This window comes from Castanea sativa, chromosome 5 (genome assembly GCF_040712315.1).
Source record: "Castanea sativa cultivar Marrone di Chiusa Pesio chromosome 5, ASM4071231v1".
Lineage (NCBI taxonomy): Eukaryota > Viridiplantae > Streptophyta > Magnoliopsida > Fagales > Fagaceae > Castanea > Castanea sativa.
Genome location: NC_134017.1, coordinates 69,028,213 through 69,042,943, shown reverse-complemented (window position 1 = coordinate 69,042,943; position 14,731 = coordinate 69,028,213). Strand labels below are relative to the sequence as shown.

The window sequence follows — 14,731 nt, the reverse complement described above, 5'->3', positions numbered from 1 at the left end:
CACTTACAACTCGTCATGTGGGCGATTGTGACATAAGTTGTGTCACTTTATGTGGCATTAGCATAGCTTTTAATTTAACATATTAATAAGTATGAAAAATTTTGTCAAATTTTTTGTGTCTATAAACTTTTTAAAAAAATTTATGTGATTCATATTAATTAGTAATAATTTTACATATAATAAAGTTTAGGAACTATTTAATATTTTTAAAGTTCTAAATGCATTAAGCCATTCCTGCTCATAACTCAATCCAATCTCATCAAGTTTTACAAGTATTAACTCGTTACCTTTATATCATTGGGCATGCCAAACTCCGTATCAATTTATATCGAAGAAGATGAAAGAAAAGTTTTTTTTTTTTTTTTTTTTTAAGTGATGAAAAAGAAACTGAACTCATTTAGATTTTATTTTAAAAAAAATTCTAAATTAAAAAAAAAAGGGGATAGTTTAAGGGTAAAAGAGTAATATTATCAATAAATAAACGTTATAAAGTACACTCCTATATAAACTTTAAACAGAAATCAAGTTGTTCACAATCACTAGCAAATAAAAAACTGTAGCAAGAAGAAGAATGTAGAAAAAAAAATAAAAAACAAATAGTACAACAACAGCTATTTCGGTTTCACATTTCTCTCTCTTTTCTGTAGACTTCAACACCGGCGTTTCTCTCTCAGTCTCTCCCGCCATTATCAACTTCATCGTCTCTGACTCTTTCTCTCTCTCTCTCTCAAATCCCTAATACTAAATTTCCTTTTCTCTCCAAATTCCTCTTCTCTACAATGATCATCATCTTCGCATTCTAATCCCGAGCAAAATGCGACTTCACTGCCTCTTCAAATCCCAGCCGTCCGATCAGATCGCGTCGTCGAAACCCTAAATCTCCGATCCGGATTCGCACAATGTCTTGGGGATTAGGCTGGAAGCGACCTTCGGAGATCTTCCACCTCGCTCTGAGCTACGGCAATGAGGAACCCGTGGAGAGTCCCGGCCGCGTGTCTTCGTCTTCCTCCGCTTCGTCTTCGTCGTCGACGACGATTGGCTCGGCGTCGCGGTCGTCTTCGGCGTCGTCGATAGTGGCGCAAGATCAGGAGCTAGGGTTTCGGATCGAGTTGGAGTGGTCGGCTGGGGACGACGAGGAGCAGGTGGCTCTCAGGCTTCAGTCGCAGCTCATGGTGGCGCTGCCGATGCCGCAGGACACGGTGGAGGTGGATTTGAAGGCGGAGGATGAGAATGTGGCTGTGGAGATGACGGTGGTGAAGCGGAGGGAGCCTCTGCGGTCCGTGACGATGACCAAGGTGGCCGGGTCGGGTCAGCAGAGCGACGGTACCGGCGTGTTGACGAGACTTTTGAGGGCTAATCTCCCTCCGCCGATGCCTAACGAAGGCGGCGTCTCCGAATGCGGCGACCATTGGAGGACTGTCACTGTGCTCTCTCTTGGTGCCTGTGGTTTGTCTGTGAGTCTTCAATTTTTTCATTTCATTTCGTTTTCATTTGATAGGTTTTTTTAATGGGACAAGACTTATAATTTGATTCTTCAATTAAATTTAAACGCATAGCTAGATTGAATATAATTCTGCTCGAAATAATGTTTATGCATGTATTGATCAATGCACTTGTGTTTGAATTTTAGTGGGGAGCCTTATGTTTGCATCTAAATAAACTGTATCTAGGTTTCACCCTTTTGATGTGTTTGGATATTGGGAGATTCTTTTAAGTTAAATCGGGTGCTTGTGGTGAAAAATGGATTAACTTGGTATGTCTATGATTTTCTAAGAATTGAAAATGAACCTCTCAAATATTAGGGACTAAAATAGAACTTGATCCAGATTTAGGAGTTAAAACATATATATTTTCATAAAATTCTTTGAGAGATGGCAAAAGAATAGATTTTGTTACTTTCTCTTGAGGTTAATGGGCAATATTGACATGATTTAGCACTGAATTAGCAAAAAATGGGATTCTGTAGTTCTTTTAAATGCTTGACTAAGTTCGGTGTAATTGTAATGAGCTAGTGCTAGTAAGTAGAAACTGTCTGCTCCAAAGTTTTGGGCAATGGTGTGGCACTAAAGCTATTGAAGTATAATTTCAAACTAGAGCTAGCAAAAGCTGCAGAGGTCAAATATTGTGGTTTTGATCTGTGTTTGGTAGTTGGGTCGGGACTTGGTTGATTTAAGTTCAGCATTTTAGTACCTACTAGTTGTCTATTATTGACAGGCGTTGCCGGTAGAGCTAACACAGTTGCCGCATCTTGAGAAGCTGTATCTTGATAATAACAAGCTTACAGTTTTGCCACCAGAGCTTGGTGAGCTGAAAAGCTTAAAAGTGCTTAGGGTTGATTCCAACATGCTGGTTTCAGTACCTGGTAAGCATGGAGTTATTTTGTATTTCTAACCAGTTTGCTCTATTGAAGTTAAATTATGTCAAATTTGAATGGAACAAACAAACTCAAACTCAGGGTAGACATTTTTTTTCATGCAACATTTCCACTTGTCTGATTTTGGTTGGAATGTAAGCAGTAGAACTGAGACAGTGCGTTGAACTGGAGGAATTATCATTGGAGCACAACAAGCTTGTCCGGCCTCTCCTTGACTTCAGGTCATCTTAGTATGAAATCAGCATATTTTGGTCTATTCTTTGTTGTATTTCCTGTTTCCAAAAATCTTGTAAAGTCTAGTACTTTTTCTGGGTTTAATTGTTTTTAATTTTATGTTAGGGCTATGGCTGAGTTACGGGTTTTGAGGCTTTTTGGTAATCCTCTTGAATTCCTTCCTGAAATTTTGCCATTGCACAAACTTCGCCATTTGTCTCTTGCGAATATCAGGATTGTAGCAGATGAAAACTTAAGATCGGTGAATGTGCAAATAGAGGTATACAGAACTAGTAGGAGCCTTTGGCCTTTCTTAGTGTCTTTTTAATTGTAGATAACGTATCAAATTGAATATGTGTACTGTTTTTGTTTTTTTTTTGGTAATTGCAGATGGAAAACAATTCTTATTTTGTTGCATCTAGACATAAGCTAAGCGCCTTCTTCTCTCTTATATTCCGTTTTTCTTCTTGTCATCACCCTTTACTAGCGTCAGCACTAGCGAAGATAATGCAAGACCAAGGAAACCGTGTAGTTGTTGGTAAAGATGAGAATGCGGTACGGCAGCTAATTAGTATGATAAGCAGTGACAATCGTCATGTGGTATGTTTTGGTAATTCTTGCTAATATGAGTAATATTTTATTTGTTTATATAACATAAATATTCCTCCGTTAGGCATGGTCTTAATAATTCTGTCTTCTGACAGGTTGAACAAGCATGCTCGGCTCTTTCATCACTTTCTGCAGATGTTTCTGTTGCAATGCAGTTGATGAAAGCTGACATCATGCAACCCATTGAACTAGTGCTGAAATCTTCTGTTCAGGAAGAAGTAATATCTGTATTGCAAGTTGTGGTTAAGTTAGCCTTTGCATCAGACACTGTAGCTCAGAAGATGTTGACCAAGGATGTATTGAAATCGTTAAAGATGTTATGTGCGCATAAAAATCATGAGGCAAGTTCTCTACTTCCCTTGTTATAATATATTTGATTTAAGTGTTTCCCTTATATTGCCTTGTCAACTTATACTTATGGTTTGTCTTTCATTAGGTACAAAGGTTAGCTTTGTTAGCATTTGGAAATTTGGCCTTCTGTTTAGAGAACCGCCGTATTCTGGTTACTTCTGAAAGTTTGCGGGAACTTCTCTTGCGCTTAACAGTTGCACCTGAACCACGTGTGAATAAAGCAGCAGCTCGTGCCTTGGCAATTCTGGGTCTGTATTTTGGCTCAAATATATCTGTATTTTTGAGATTGTTTAACCTGGTAGGATATGATTTTATTTTGTGCCTTCTTAGGGGAGAATGAAAATCTACGGCGTGCCATAAGAGGGAGACCAGTAGCAAAGCAAGGACTGCGCATACTCTCAATGGATGGAGGTGGCATGAAAGGTCTGGCAACTGTACAGATTCTGAAAGAAATAGAGAAGGGAACCGGAAAGAGGATACATGAAATGTTCGACCTTATATGTGGAACATCAACAGGTGGCATGCTTGCTGTTGCTCTTGGTATTAAGCTTATGACCTTGGAACAATGTGAAGAAATATACAAAAATCTTGGTGAGTATGTTAAAGTTGGAAATGGTATATATGAAGGTTTTTTTTAATTATCAAATTATTTATCCCATTCTGAAATAATGAAAACATAGGAAAACTTGTCTTTGCTGAATCTGTGCCAAAGGACAATGAAGCTGCAACTTGGAGAGAAAAGTTGGATCAGCTATATAAAAGTTCATCACAGAGTTTTAGAGTTGTTGTACATGGATCTAAAGTATGGGTTATTCTTCTTTCATTTTTGCTCTATCTTGTTCTTCATAAGTTTCATGATATTTTTGTTATGTGGAGGTGTGCCTTTTAGAAGAAAATTAGCATCTTTCACAAGATTTTTTATCGTTTTAACAAGATTCTTTTTCTTCTGGGGTGGATAGGAGGGTAAACCTTTTTCTTATAAATATAATTGGTCAGTTGCCAACTCTCTAATTAATTGTCATCATGTATTTACAGTATTATTTTTTGTGAATGACTTAGATTCTCAAAAGGTTGGAATTTTAGTAAATGAAGCAAAGTCATTAGTTAAAACTTTATTTCTACTTATTATATTTTAAAATATTTATCCATTGTGTTAAGTGTAATTATTCTTCCTTTACTTGGAAAAAGATACTATAAGATGTTATCTTGCAGCATAGTGCAGATCAGTTTCAGAGGTTGTTGCAGGAAATGTGTGCTGATGAGGATGGGGATCTTTTGATAGAGTCTGCAGTGAAAAGCATTCCCAAAGTTTTTGTTGTATCAACCTTGGTGAGCGTTATGCCAGCTCAGCCTTTCGTATTTCGCAATTATCAGGTTTGTTGCCAAGAGTTCCATTATTTCATTTGGACACATTATTACTTTTGGACACGATTAATACTAGCATTGTAGCTTCATATTCTGCTGAATAGGTGTATACAGTTTTGGTCCTTGTGAAAACTGTAGGTGGTTCTGTTTTTGGTAATTTTGTTAAATCACCTTTTTCATCTTAAATTGCAGTACCCTGCTGGGACACCAGAAGTGCCTCTTCCAATGTCAGAAAGTTCTGGAATTTCTGTGCAAGGATCACCTACTATAGGTTCTGAAGTTGGTTATAAGCGCAGTGCTTTTATTGGAAGTTGTAAGCATGAAGTATGGCAAGCTATAAGAGCATCATCTGCTGCACCATATTATCTTGATGACTACTCAGATGGTATTCCGTTCTTTTCTTTGTTTAAATGATCCATTTCACCATTTTTTTTCTTGATTAAGTTGAGTGTGTTAGGCTTTTTCCCTTTTTAATGTTTTATTTTATGTAATTTTCCTTACAAATTTCTGTAGATGTACACCGCTGGCAAGATGGTGCAATAGTGGCAAACAATCCTACAGTTTTTTCCATAAGAGAAGCACAACTTCTTTGGCCTGACACGAGAATTGACTGCTTAGTTTCCATTGGGTGTGGTTCTGTTCCAACAAAGGTTACTACTGACTGCTTCTATTTTGTTTTCAAAGGGTCAATAATGAATTATAGCTTTATCAGTTAAATCTCAACTTTTTGAGAGTAGTCACAATAATTTTGTGAATTTGAAATGGGGATAAAATTTTGTTCTGTGAACACCCTGTTCTTATCTAAACTATCTTTTCTTCACCTTACACACATAAAAACACCAGAACATTACAGCTTTTATTAAAACTAAGTGCTTGAAATCCCAAAAATCTTATGATTTTTTTTTAATAAATAATTACAGAAAAAGGGAAAAACCATCTTTTCTTTTTGGTTTTCTGGTGTATTTATTATTTGTGACCCTTAAAGCTAATATTCAGTCAAATTTTATAAAATATTGTTGAAGATTTTCTGTTGGCTAGATCTTGTGGAGAGGGCTTTTTAGGATTGGGTTTCAGATTGTATCTGGAGTTTAATTCCTACTTTTTACCTTCCCTCTCTTCCCGAACAGAAATTTGGGGAGTTTTTATTAGTAGATCTAGATCTCCATGTTGCTTCTACTGTACCTGATATGAGAACATGAATAACCCCATGCTTCCCTGGCCATTCATTATCAATTTTGCATATTACTTAGGGTGATGAAGGCTGTTATACAATCTCAGATGTACAATGTTATTTTAAATATCTTCTATTGTATTAGGGTTATGGCTTTTTGTTTTGGGCCTTTTGGCAAAAGACATTGAGGAAAAAAAATCCTATGGGCATATATTGAAAATGTACTTAAAAAATAACAGGGACTGTAAAATTGCTTCCATTTGCTGAGTTACCAATAATATTGTGAATACTAGAGTGATTCTAGTCTTTTAATTTTTTTTTTCCATTGCCACTGAAATTCTTAAGAGTTGCTTATTGTATGGATTCATATAAATCTCTGCTGTTCTTAGGTGCGAAAAGGTGGTTGGCGTTATCTGGATACGGGCCAAGTGTTGATTGAGAGTGCATGCTCTGTGGATCGAGTGGAGGAAGCTTTAAGTACATTGCTTCCTATGCTCCCAGAAATACAGTATTTTCGATTTAATCCTGGTAAGACTGGAGTTATGTATTTCAAATGCAGAAATCATGTCTGGAGCCTTAGTTGGCTTATTCATTGAATTATACAAGCTCAAGCCATATATGTTTTGGCTCATAGGCATGTGAATCTCCATGTTTGGTAATTTGAAAATTTCAAACATTTGTGGTGTAGATGTTTGTTTTGAGAAGCTAATGATTCAGCCATGTTATTGCTAAAATATTACTCTATTGGATTTGAATCTAATTAAAAAAAAAAAAAAAAAAGATGTGCACACACACATGCCTGAGATTTTACTATAAATATAACTTTAGACTTAATGGAAAATTTAAAGCCCAGCAGCTGAGAATTGACAATTGGATTCACTGTTTTGAGCATCTCTAACTTGTTTATCGAGCACAGCATAGAGGCTAATGAGTCTGGTGATTTGTAGTCTGAGCCAAACTTGAGTTGGGATTTTATGGCTTTGAGTCAAGTTAGAGGTGAGCTTGAGCTCCCACAATTTTGACTGTGCTGAACTTGAGCTGTGATATGCTCAGCTTGGCTCTTATACACCCTATGCATGGATGTAAATGACTTTCTCCGTTCTTCATCTGTTATCCTTAAATATCATTTTGACTGAAAGTTCTGATTCTCAATCGGTGTTCTACATGGCCTGCCATTGCAGTTGATGAGCGTTGTGATATGGAACTGGATGAGACTGATCCAGCTGTCTGGCTGAAGTTGGAAGCTTCTGTCCAGGAATACATCCAAAATAATTCTCATGCCTTCAAGAATGTCTGTGAGCGACTGCTTCTTCCTTACCAAAACGATGAGAAGTGGTCAGAGAATATAAGAATTCAGCATTACCCCAAGTCAAAGGGGTCAAGTGCAGGTACAGGCACTGATTTTCTGTAATTGGTTTCAGGAGGATATTTTTTATGGCCAGTGGTTTCAGGAGGATATTATCTTTGTCTGTACTCTTTTTACCATAAAATCTCCTTCTGCTGTGCTAGATGTGAATGGCCCTTCTCTTGGTTGGAGGCGAAATGTACTGCTTGTTGAAGCTTCACACAGTCCAGACTCAGGCAGAACGGTGCATCATGCTCGTGCACTCGAGTCATTTTGTTCCCGTAACGGAATACGATTATCCCTTTTGCAAGGAATTTCAGGGATTGTGAAGACAGTGCCAGCAACAACATTCCCAACACCATTTGCATCACCTCTATTTACTGGAAGCTTCCCGTCAAGCCCACTGCTATACAGTCCTGATTTTGGCCCACAGAGGGTTGGTCGAATTGATATGGTCCCTCCTTTAAGCTTAGATGGCCAATCTGGAAAGGCAGCTGTATCACCACCAAAGTCTCCTTCAGGGCCTAGACAGCTTTCTTTACCTGTACGGTCATTACATGAAAAATTACAGAACTCACCGCAAGTGGGCATTATACACTTGTCCCTCCAAAATGATTCGATTGGCTCAATATTAAGGTAAACAGGGCCGCTGTTGTTTCAATTGCAAAATATTCATGTTGACAATGCTCAGTCTTATTCCTAACCTACTAGCTACATATATCTCTAGTTGGCAGAATGATGTATTTGTGGTTGCTGAACCTGGAGAGCTTGCAGAGAAATTTGTACAGAGTGTTAAATTGAGTTTGTTGCCGGTAATGCGAAGACATCGCAGAAAGGGGGCATCAGTTCTTGCCAATATTTCAACTGTTTCTGATTTGGTTTCATTTAGGCCATACTTCCAAATTGGAGGCATTGGCCATCGTTATATAGGGCGCCAAACCCAAGTATTTCTTTTTAATTCTCTTTCCTGATGATTTCTTTTTTCATTAATATGAAGTTGTCAAATTAATAAGTCCGTTATGTTTTTGAAGGTCATGGAAGATGACCAAGAAATTGGGGCATATATGTTCCGTAGAACGGTCCCTTCTATGCACTTAACTCCTGATGATGTTCGATGGATGGTATGTTCTTGGCTTTCACTTACATTTACATAGTTTTCCCTTTTCCACTAAATTTTGTGGAGCTTTGGAAATGATTAGTACTTAGTAGTCTAATATTTATTCAACTTCTGTAACTATCTGTATCTATCTTCCACCCCCAACCCCCCAAAAATTAAATTTCAGTTATAATCTGATTTCCATAGGGAGTGATGATTTAGAATTCTAGAAGGGGGAAAACAAGAGCTCTCGCCTTGATGTATTAGCCTATAGCCTAAGGTTTTGACGTGTGATGCATTCCTTGAGAAAGAAACATTATTCTCTTCAACAAAAGCTTTGCATTTATGTCAAAGTATTAATTTATTTCCATACCTATCAAAAAAAAAAGTATTAATTTATTTCCATGTGTTAATGGGACAAATGCATTTATTTCCTTGTGTTAATTATCAAGAGGTTGTGAACTAATTGTTTATGTAAAAAGAGGCTGTATAGTTATTTTTCTTAAATTTATATCAAAGACAAATAATTTAAAATACTTCTTATCCGGGGAAAAATATATTTGGATTATGGCATTCTTGCTCAAGTTTAGTTACTTTGGAAACAATAGAAATTGAATAAAAAACCATCATAAAGTCAAATCAAATCCAATTACACATGAAATGAAGAATATAAAAAAATAATTTAATAACATCATAACTGCAAAAGAAAATTCACTCAAACAATAGGTTCATATTCTAAAATATATTAATCTTAATAATTTACATTTCTTCTCTTTCTAATTGCATGTCATATATTTGAAGTTGATACCCCAAATATTTTTTTACACAATGAGTATTGTACTTGGGCCATGAAGATAAGAGCTCTTAGATTAATATAAGAGAATTGCTTCCAACTTTTTTACAAATGTAGTAGAATGTCTTAACACCTGAGAGTTATATTGCAATAAGCCCGTGGTTTCCTATTGTTTTGTGTTGTGTTCTGTTGTGTCAATGACATTCATTCTTAAGGAATGCTCTCTGAGCTTTTCATCACTGGCCATTAGTAGGTACGGTTAGTCCCTCCAAAAGTGGGTCCTGGGTTTGGTCCCTAGGATCATTGCATTAGCATAATTATTTGTGTTATGTTGCAAGTCCCCAAATTGTATGTGTTTTTTCTCTGTTACTCTATTGGAAACAAGGTTTAAAGAATGATAACCTTGAATTAAGGGGGAAGTAATAGCAAGTTCATAGTTTGCTAGTAAGAAAAAGGCTATTATCATCTTGTCAAATCTCATTGTTTTCTTTAAGAACATTGGAATGCAACACAAAGATGTGAATATTGGTGATTTTAGAATTTAGTGATCCATAAAAGGTACAAGGTTTGAGTTTCTCTTTCCGAGAGAGCATAGGTCTTTTAAGGCAGGGTTGCTTTATGTATTACTATCTCTTTTTCATTGATGTGGCTGATGCTTTATTTCTTGAATAATTGTAGGTTGGAGCTTGGAGGGATAGAATAATAATTTGCACAGGGACTTGTGGGCCTAACTCAGGTCTGATTAAGGCCCTTCTTGACTCTGGTGCCAAAGCTGTTATATGTTCTTCAACTGAGCCCCCTGAAACACAGATGACAACCTTCCATGGATCAGGGGAGTTCAATATTTTTGAAAATGGGAAGTTTGAGATTGGAGATGAAGAGGCAGAAGATGAAGAAGCTGAACCTGCCAGTCCGGTGAGTGATTGGGAAGATAGTGACCTTGAGAAAAGTGGTGACCATACCACTAGTTTTTGGGATGAGGATGAGGAGGAGCTGTCTCAGTTTGTCTGTGACTTGTATGACTCATTGTTCCGAGATGGTGCAAGCTTAGATGTTGCTCTGCAACATGCTCTGGCTGCACATCGGAGGTTGAGGTATTCGTGCCATCTCCCCAGTAGACAATAGTTTGTTATATAGATATCATACATAAAATCAAAATCATAGTTTAACAAAAAATGGAAAAAAAAAATAATAATAAAAAAAGGGAATGAAAGCAGGAGTGCGGAATATATTTAGAGGTATATAAGAGAATAAGAGGAAACATCCAATTTTGAGGCTTACCAAAAAAAAAAAAAAAAAAAATTGTGTTTGTTATTCATTACATGAACATGAGCTTTAGCAGTCATGATGTTGTATGATACAGATATATGGGATATAATTGTCCCCTTCATTGATTCGTTCTTATCACTTGCTTTGAAGCAAGTCTTTGATCTGAGCGTCCTTGGACGATTACAGTGTGATTTGTATTTTGAAGAAAAGAATATGGCTGCCATTGTAGTCTTTGACTTTTTCGCGTCCAAAAATATTAAAGTAGATATTACAGGGCTGTAATTACTAATTACCCAATTAGGAGACATTCTGCAAGTGCTTAGCTGGACCCATAGGCCATTGCTGGTGCAAAGCTTTTGTAAGCCTTGTCGTAATACGTTTGCTATTTGAGGTTTAGAAAGCAGTCAATGTCACAGAATCAGTGAGTACCTGACTGGCGATGGTGAAGAAATGAAGCGTTTATTTCGAGTACTCCCAATGGTATGTCTGGAAGGAAGGGTGATTGGGGAAGGAGAGGAGAGTAGTAAGGGGAGGGGTGGCTGGAATAGAGTAAAGAACATACCCAATGTTCCAATAGAAATTTGACCTTTAATGCAGCCTTGAGCACAATGGAAATTATCATTATGGAGTGTTCTAACACTGATCAACTCAGACGCTGAAGCATAAGCAGTAATTGAATGAATAAACTATTCAAAGCATAGATGTTTTCTATATAGTATACATTCTATTAGGGGATTAAGGAAGATGATTTCTGTCACCTAATGGGTTTAATCAATTGTTACTCTGAAACCATATAATAATAAAAGTCAGTCTTCACTCTAACAACTGCATAATTACACTTTTCAAATAGTATAAAAGCAGACACTATTTACAATTAAAAGACTAAACTAATCTTGACATTAATAATCAAAGAGAAAAAGAATGAAATAGAAATGTGAGCAACACTTTGACCCCACACCAACAAAAGCACTCAAAGCAAGAGGGTGAAAGCGTCAGCCGACAAGGCTTGTGAAAAAGGAAAAGAAATTCAACCTAACATTGTGAGAAGAAGTTTTTACCCAATGAAGAAAAAGAGGAAACAATCGAACGCATGTGGAATTTTCTATTTTGTCCATATATTGGTTTGGCAGGAGTAAATATGCAGGAAAACAATTTGTCTTATCCGTACCAATATGTTCAATAATAAACAGAGAAGTCTCAATTAACAACTGATTACACAAATTAATCCGGAAAACACGCATGCTTTCATTGCAACACAAGGATATGATTACCATGTCCTATTTAAAAGCGTCAATTATGCAAATTCTCATGCTGTCCACTTTAAGGAAAGTAGTTCAATGAGTACATGATAAAGAGAATAAAGTAGAGATCCTTAAACCAAATTCAAAGCAATTCCCACCCAAGATAAAGACCCAGGAGCGAAGTTTCTTCATTCAGAAGCCTCCATATATCTTTAAAAATGCAGTATAAAGCCACCACCGCTAGCACCAAGCTCCCTGAGAAAATGGCTGCAATTGCTCCAGTTGCAATAGGCACACGAGGCACCGTAGGATCACTTGTCAGGAAGGAAATTGAGTATTTCAGCAAGGTTGAAATAGACCAATGTGGAAGCTCCCGAAAGCCTCAGGGACAAATTGTGGACATGGCTTCCACCAGTGGTCACTCCAAGCCTGGTTTTTGGTTCTTGATAATGACATGGAGAAGGAAGAAGAGGAGAAACAGTAGCGGGATCCTGCCAAGCATGTGTTCTGTTGTTGAAGTTTCGGAAAGCAATCGTCTAAACAGAATCCCCGGTTACAATTACAGAATCCTTAAGAATGACTTCAACATCTAGTTGATGATTTTTGAGCTCTTTCAGCCAGTTTGTTCTAAGTCTGCACAATGCCTTATGCCAGTGTTTCAAGTCCAGAACTTCTATGATTGTTGATTTCTCTTGTCAGGTTCCTACATTAGGTGCAAGTATTTTTTAGAATAATGTTTTCAGAGTGAGCACAAGGATCTATTATGCAGCTTTTTGAAGGCCATCCTGTTTCTGAAGCTTCACAACTGATGGCTCATCTGATATGTTAAAGATTTTGATGTCATAGAATCAACTTCTTGGAGTAGTGGTGCAGAACTTTGGAAATCTTTTTTCTTGGAGATCATGGTTTACATTACCTGCTGTGAAGCTCATGAATTACATACAAATATCCTGTTAGGGAAAGCTTGCCACTCTCAATAGCCTCAAGTTTCCCTACTGTAAAAAGTTTCAATCAACGACCAACAGAATTTTCACACGGAAGAAAGAAGGATTGAGTCAAACGTGTATACCCTTCAAAGGAAAGTTTGTGATCATCTTATGCAGGAATGAGACTCAATTTGTATTCATTTGATTTGTAAAAGATTTACTTAGTATTAAAAAAAAAAGTCAGAAATAGATTTATAGATTTGTTTTTTATTCTATTTTAGTTGGGCAATGTTGTTTGTGAATTAAACATACTAGTGGCTAGCCTGCTTCCCCACTATCCAATAGAGTAGAAATCCAAAAAAAATTATGAATGAATACAAAAGAGATCTATAAAAATCCATTTATAAGTTATAACATGACACACAATTTGTTTTAGAATGAACCAAAGTGGACTGAATGGACAAAAGTGGACCGAAATTGTTTTTAATGGACCTAAGTGGACCGAAATTTCAGCTTTTAGATATTAGTAGATAGGTAAACAAGGAGAAATTTCTGCCATACTAGGAATTAAAATGGACAGCTTATATTATAAAGAACAAAACAATAGTCCCATGTAGACTTGTAGTGCATCAGGGTTGGCATTCAAACTTGAGTATTTTGGAAAATTCACAATTGCTGTTTAGACTAACAAAGGAATGCTGCACAGAGCATTTTGCATCACATCAAGGGTTTTTTTTTTTTTTTATAATAAAAAATTTAATTTGAGTCTTTCTTGCCTTCTCTCCAACAAGTTAGTTTAAATTGACTAAAGAATTAATTAGAGCTACACTTGTAGTTTTAACTTGTCTCCTATAAGCAAATGTCACCAAAGATCACGGATTAGTTTGATGAATTCCAGCCTGAAAAGACTGGATGTGCTTGAAGGTCCTAATATCAAAACCAAGGAAAGATAAACAAATCCAAAATATGTAAACCGAACCATTTGTCAGGGTACTGTTCTCTTGTTTTATTCCCAAAAATATAGAGTAAGACATTGATTTCTCAATAAAATCAACTCTTTTGATTATAATGATTTCAGCATTTCAGCTGGAGGAGATGGGATGTTCTTGAAGTGTATCTAAACAAGAATGCGGCAAAGCATACTGGACTGGACACTGACACAAGACTTCTAGAATATATTTTTAGACTTTCATGTTTTAGGACTAATGTGCATGTCAACATAAATGAATGTATAGTGTAGAATAGTTTTCATTTGCCATTGCAGAAGCTCCTGATAAAATTTAGAAGGAAGCATTTAATGTTTAACTGTATACAAATTGAGAAGTAGGAGATTAGAATTTTATTTTCTTTTTTATGGGGCTTGGAATTTTACAACTCTAGGCTCCATTTTTTTTCCTGAATTCTCAGAGAACGATGAAAATTCTGATGTTTCATGAGGCATGAATTATTGTGATAGTGATCTCAGGTCACTATACAATACACATTTTTAGATGCTTCCATTATATGAGGTACAGGGGATGCCGACAATATGACCCTTCCCAGGAAAATGGTCTACAATGTACTCACATGTTAAACATACACATCAATCCAAAAAAAAAAAAAAAAAAAAAAAAAATATATATATATATATATATATATATATATATATATATATATAAAAGAGCAGAGACCTCTTGTAAGAGTGCCTGAGAGACCTTTTATAAGAGTGCATGAGGTCCTTCTATGTAGCACTCATTTTACATTTAGCATTTTTTTTGCCTCTTTTCATTAAGTTTTTTTTTTACTGTTTCCCAAAAGTTTACATTAATTTATTTTTACTATTACCTCATTAATTGATTAAGCCATTATATTAGTATTAAAAACAAAAGCAAAAAATAAAAAATAAGGACTATTAACCGCTACTTCCATCATAGTGGCCTTTCACTACCATCAAGCCACAAAACCTATGGATAATTTTTTTTTCTCTTTTCTTTTTAAA

The 14,731-nt window shown here is 36.2% G+C and overlaps 1 protein-coding gene across 1 annotated transcript; it reads left to right on the top strand.

Moving 5' to 3' along the window:
* Nucleotides 1-539: 539 nt before the first annotated feature.
* On the top strand, nucleotides 540-13,028 carry LOC142636114 (phospholipase A I). Its single transcript, XM_075810195.1, has 18 exons — nucleotides 540-1,454; nucleotides 2,215-2,362; nucleotides 2,517-2,595; nucleotides 2,714-2,867; nucleotides 2,978-3,187; nucleotides 3,292-3,537; nucleotides 3,633-3,795; nucleotides 3,878-4,138; nucleotides 4,228-4,349; nucleotides 4,760-4,921; nucleotides 5,105-5,297; nucleotides 5,426-5,562; nucleotides 6,473-6,611; nucleotides 7,265-7,471; nucleotides 7,593-8,064; nucleotides 8,156-8,372; nucleotides 8,460-8,549; nucleotides 9,996-13,028. The coding sequence occupies exons 1-18, from the start codon at nucleotides 900-902 to the stop codon at nucleotides 10,440-10,442; spliced, it is 4,002 nt and encodes a 1,333-aa protein (XP_075666310.1). The 5' UTR covers nucleotides 540-899; the 3' UTR covers nucleotides 10,443-13,028.
* The last annotated feature ends 1,703 nt before the right edge of the window (nucleotides 13,029-14,731 follow it).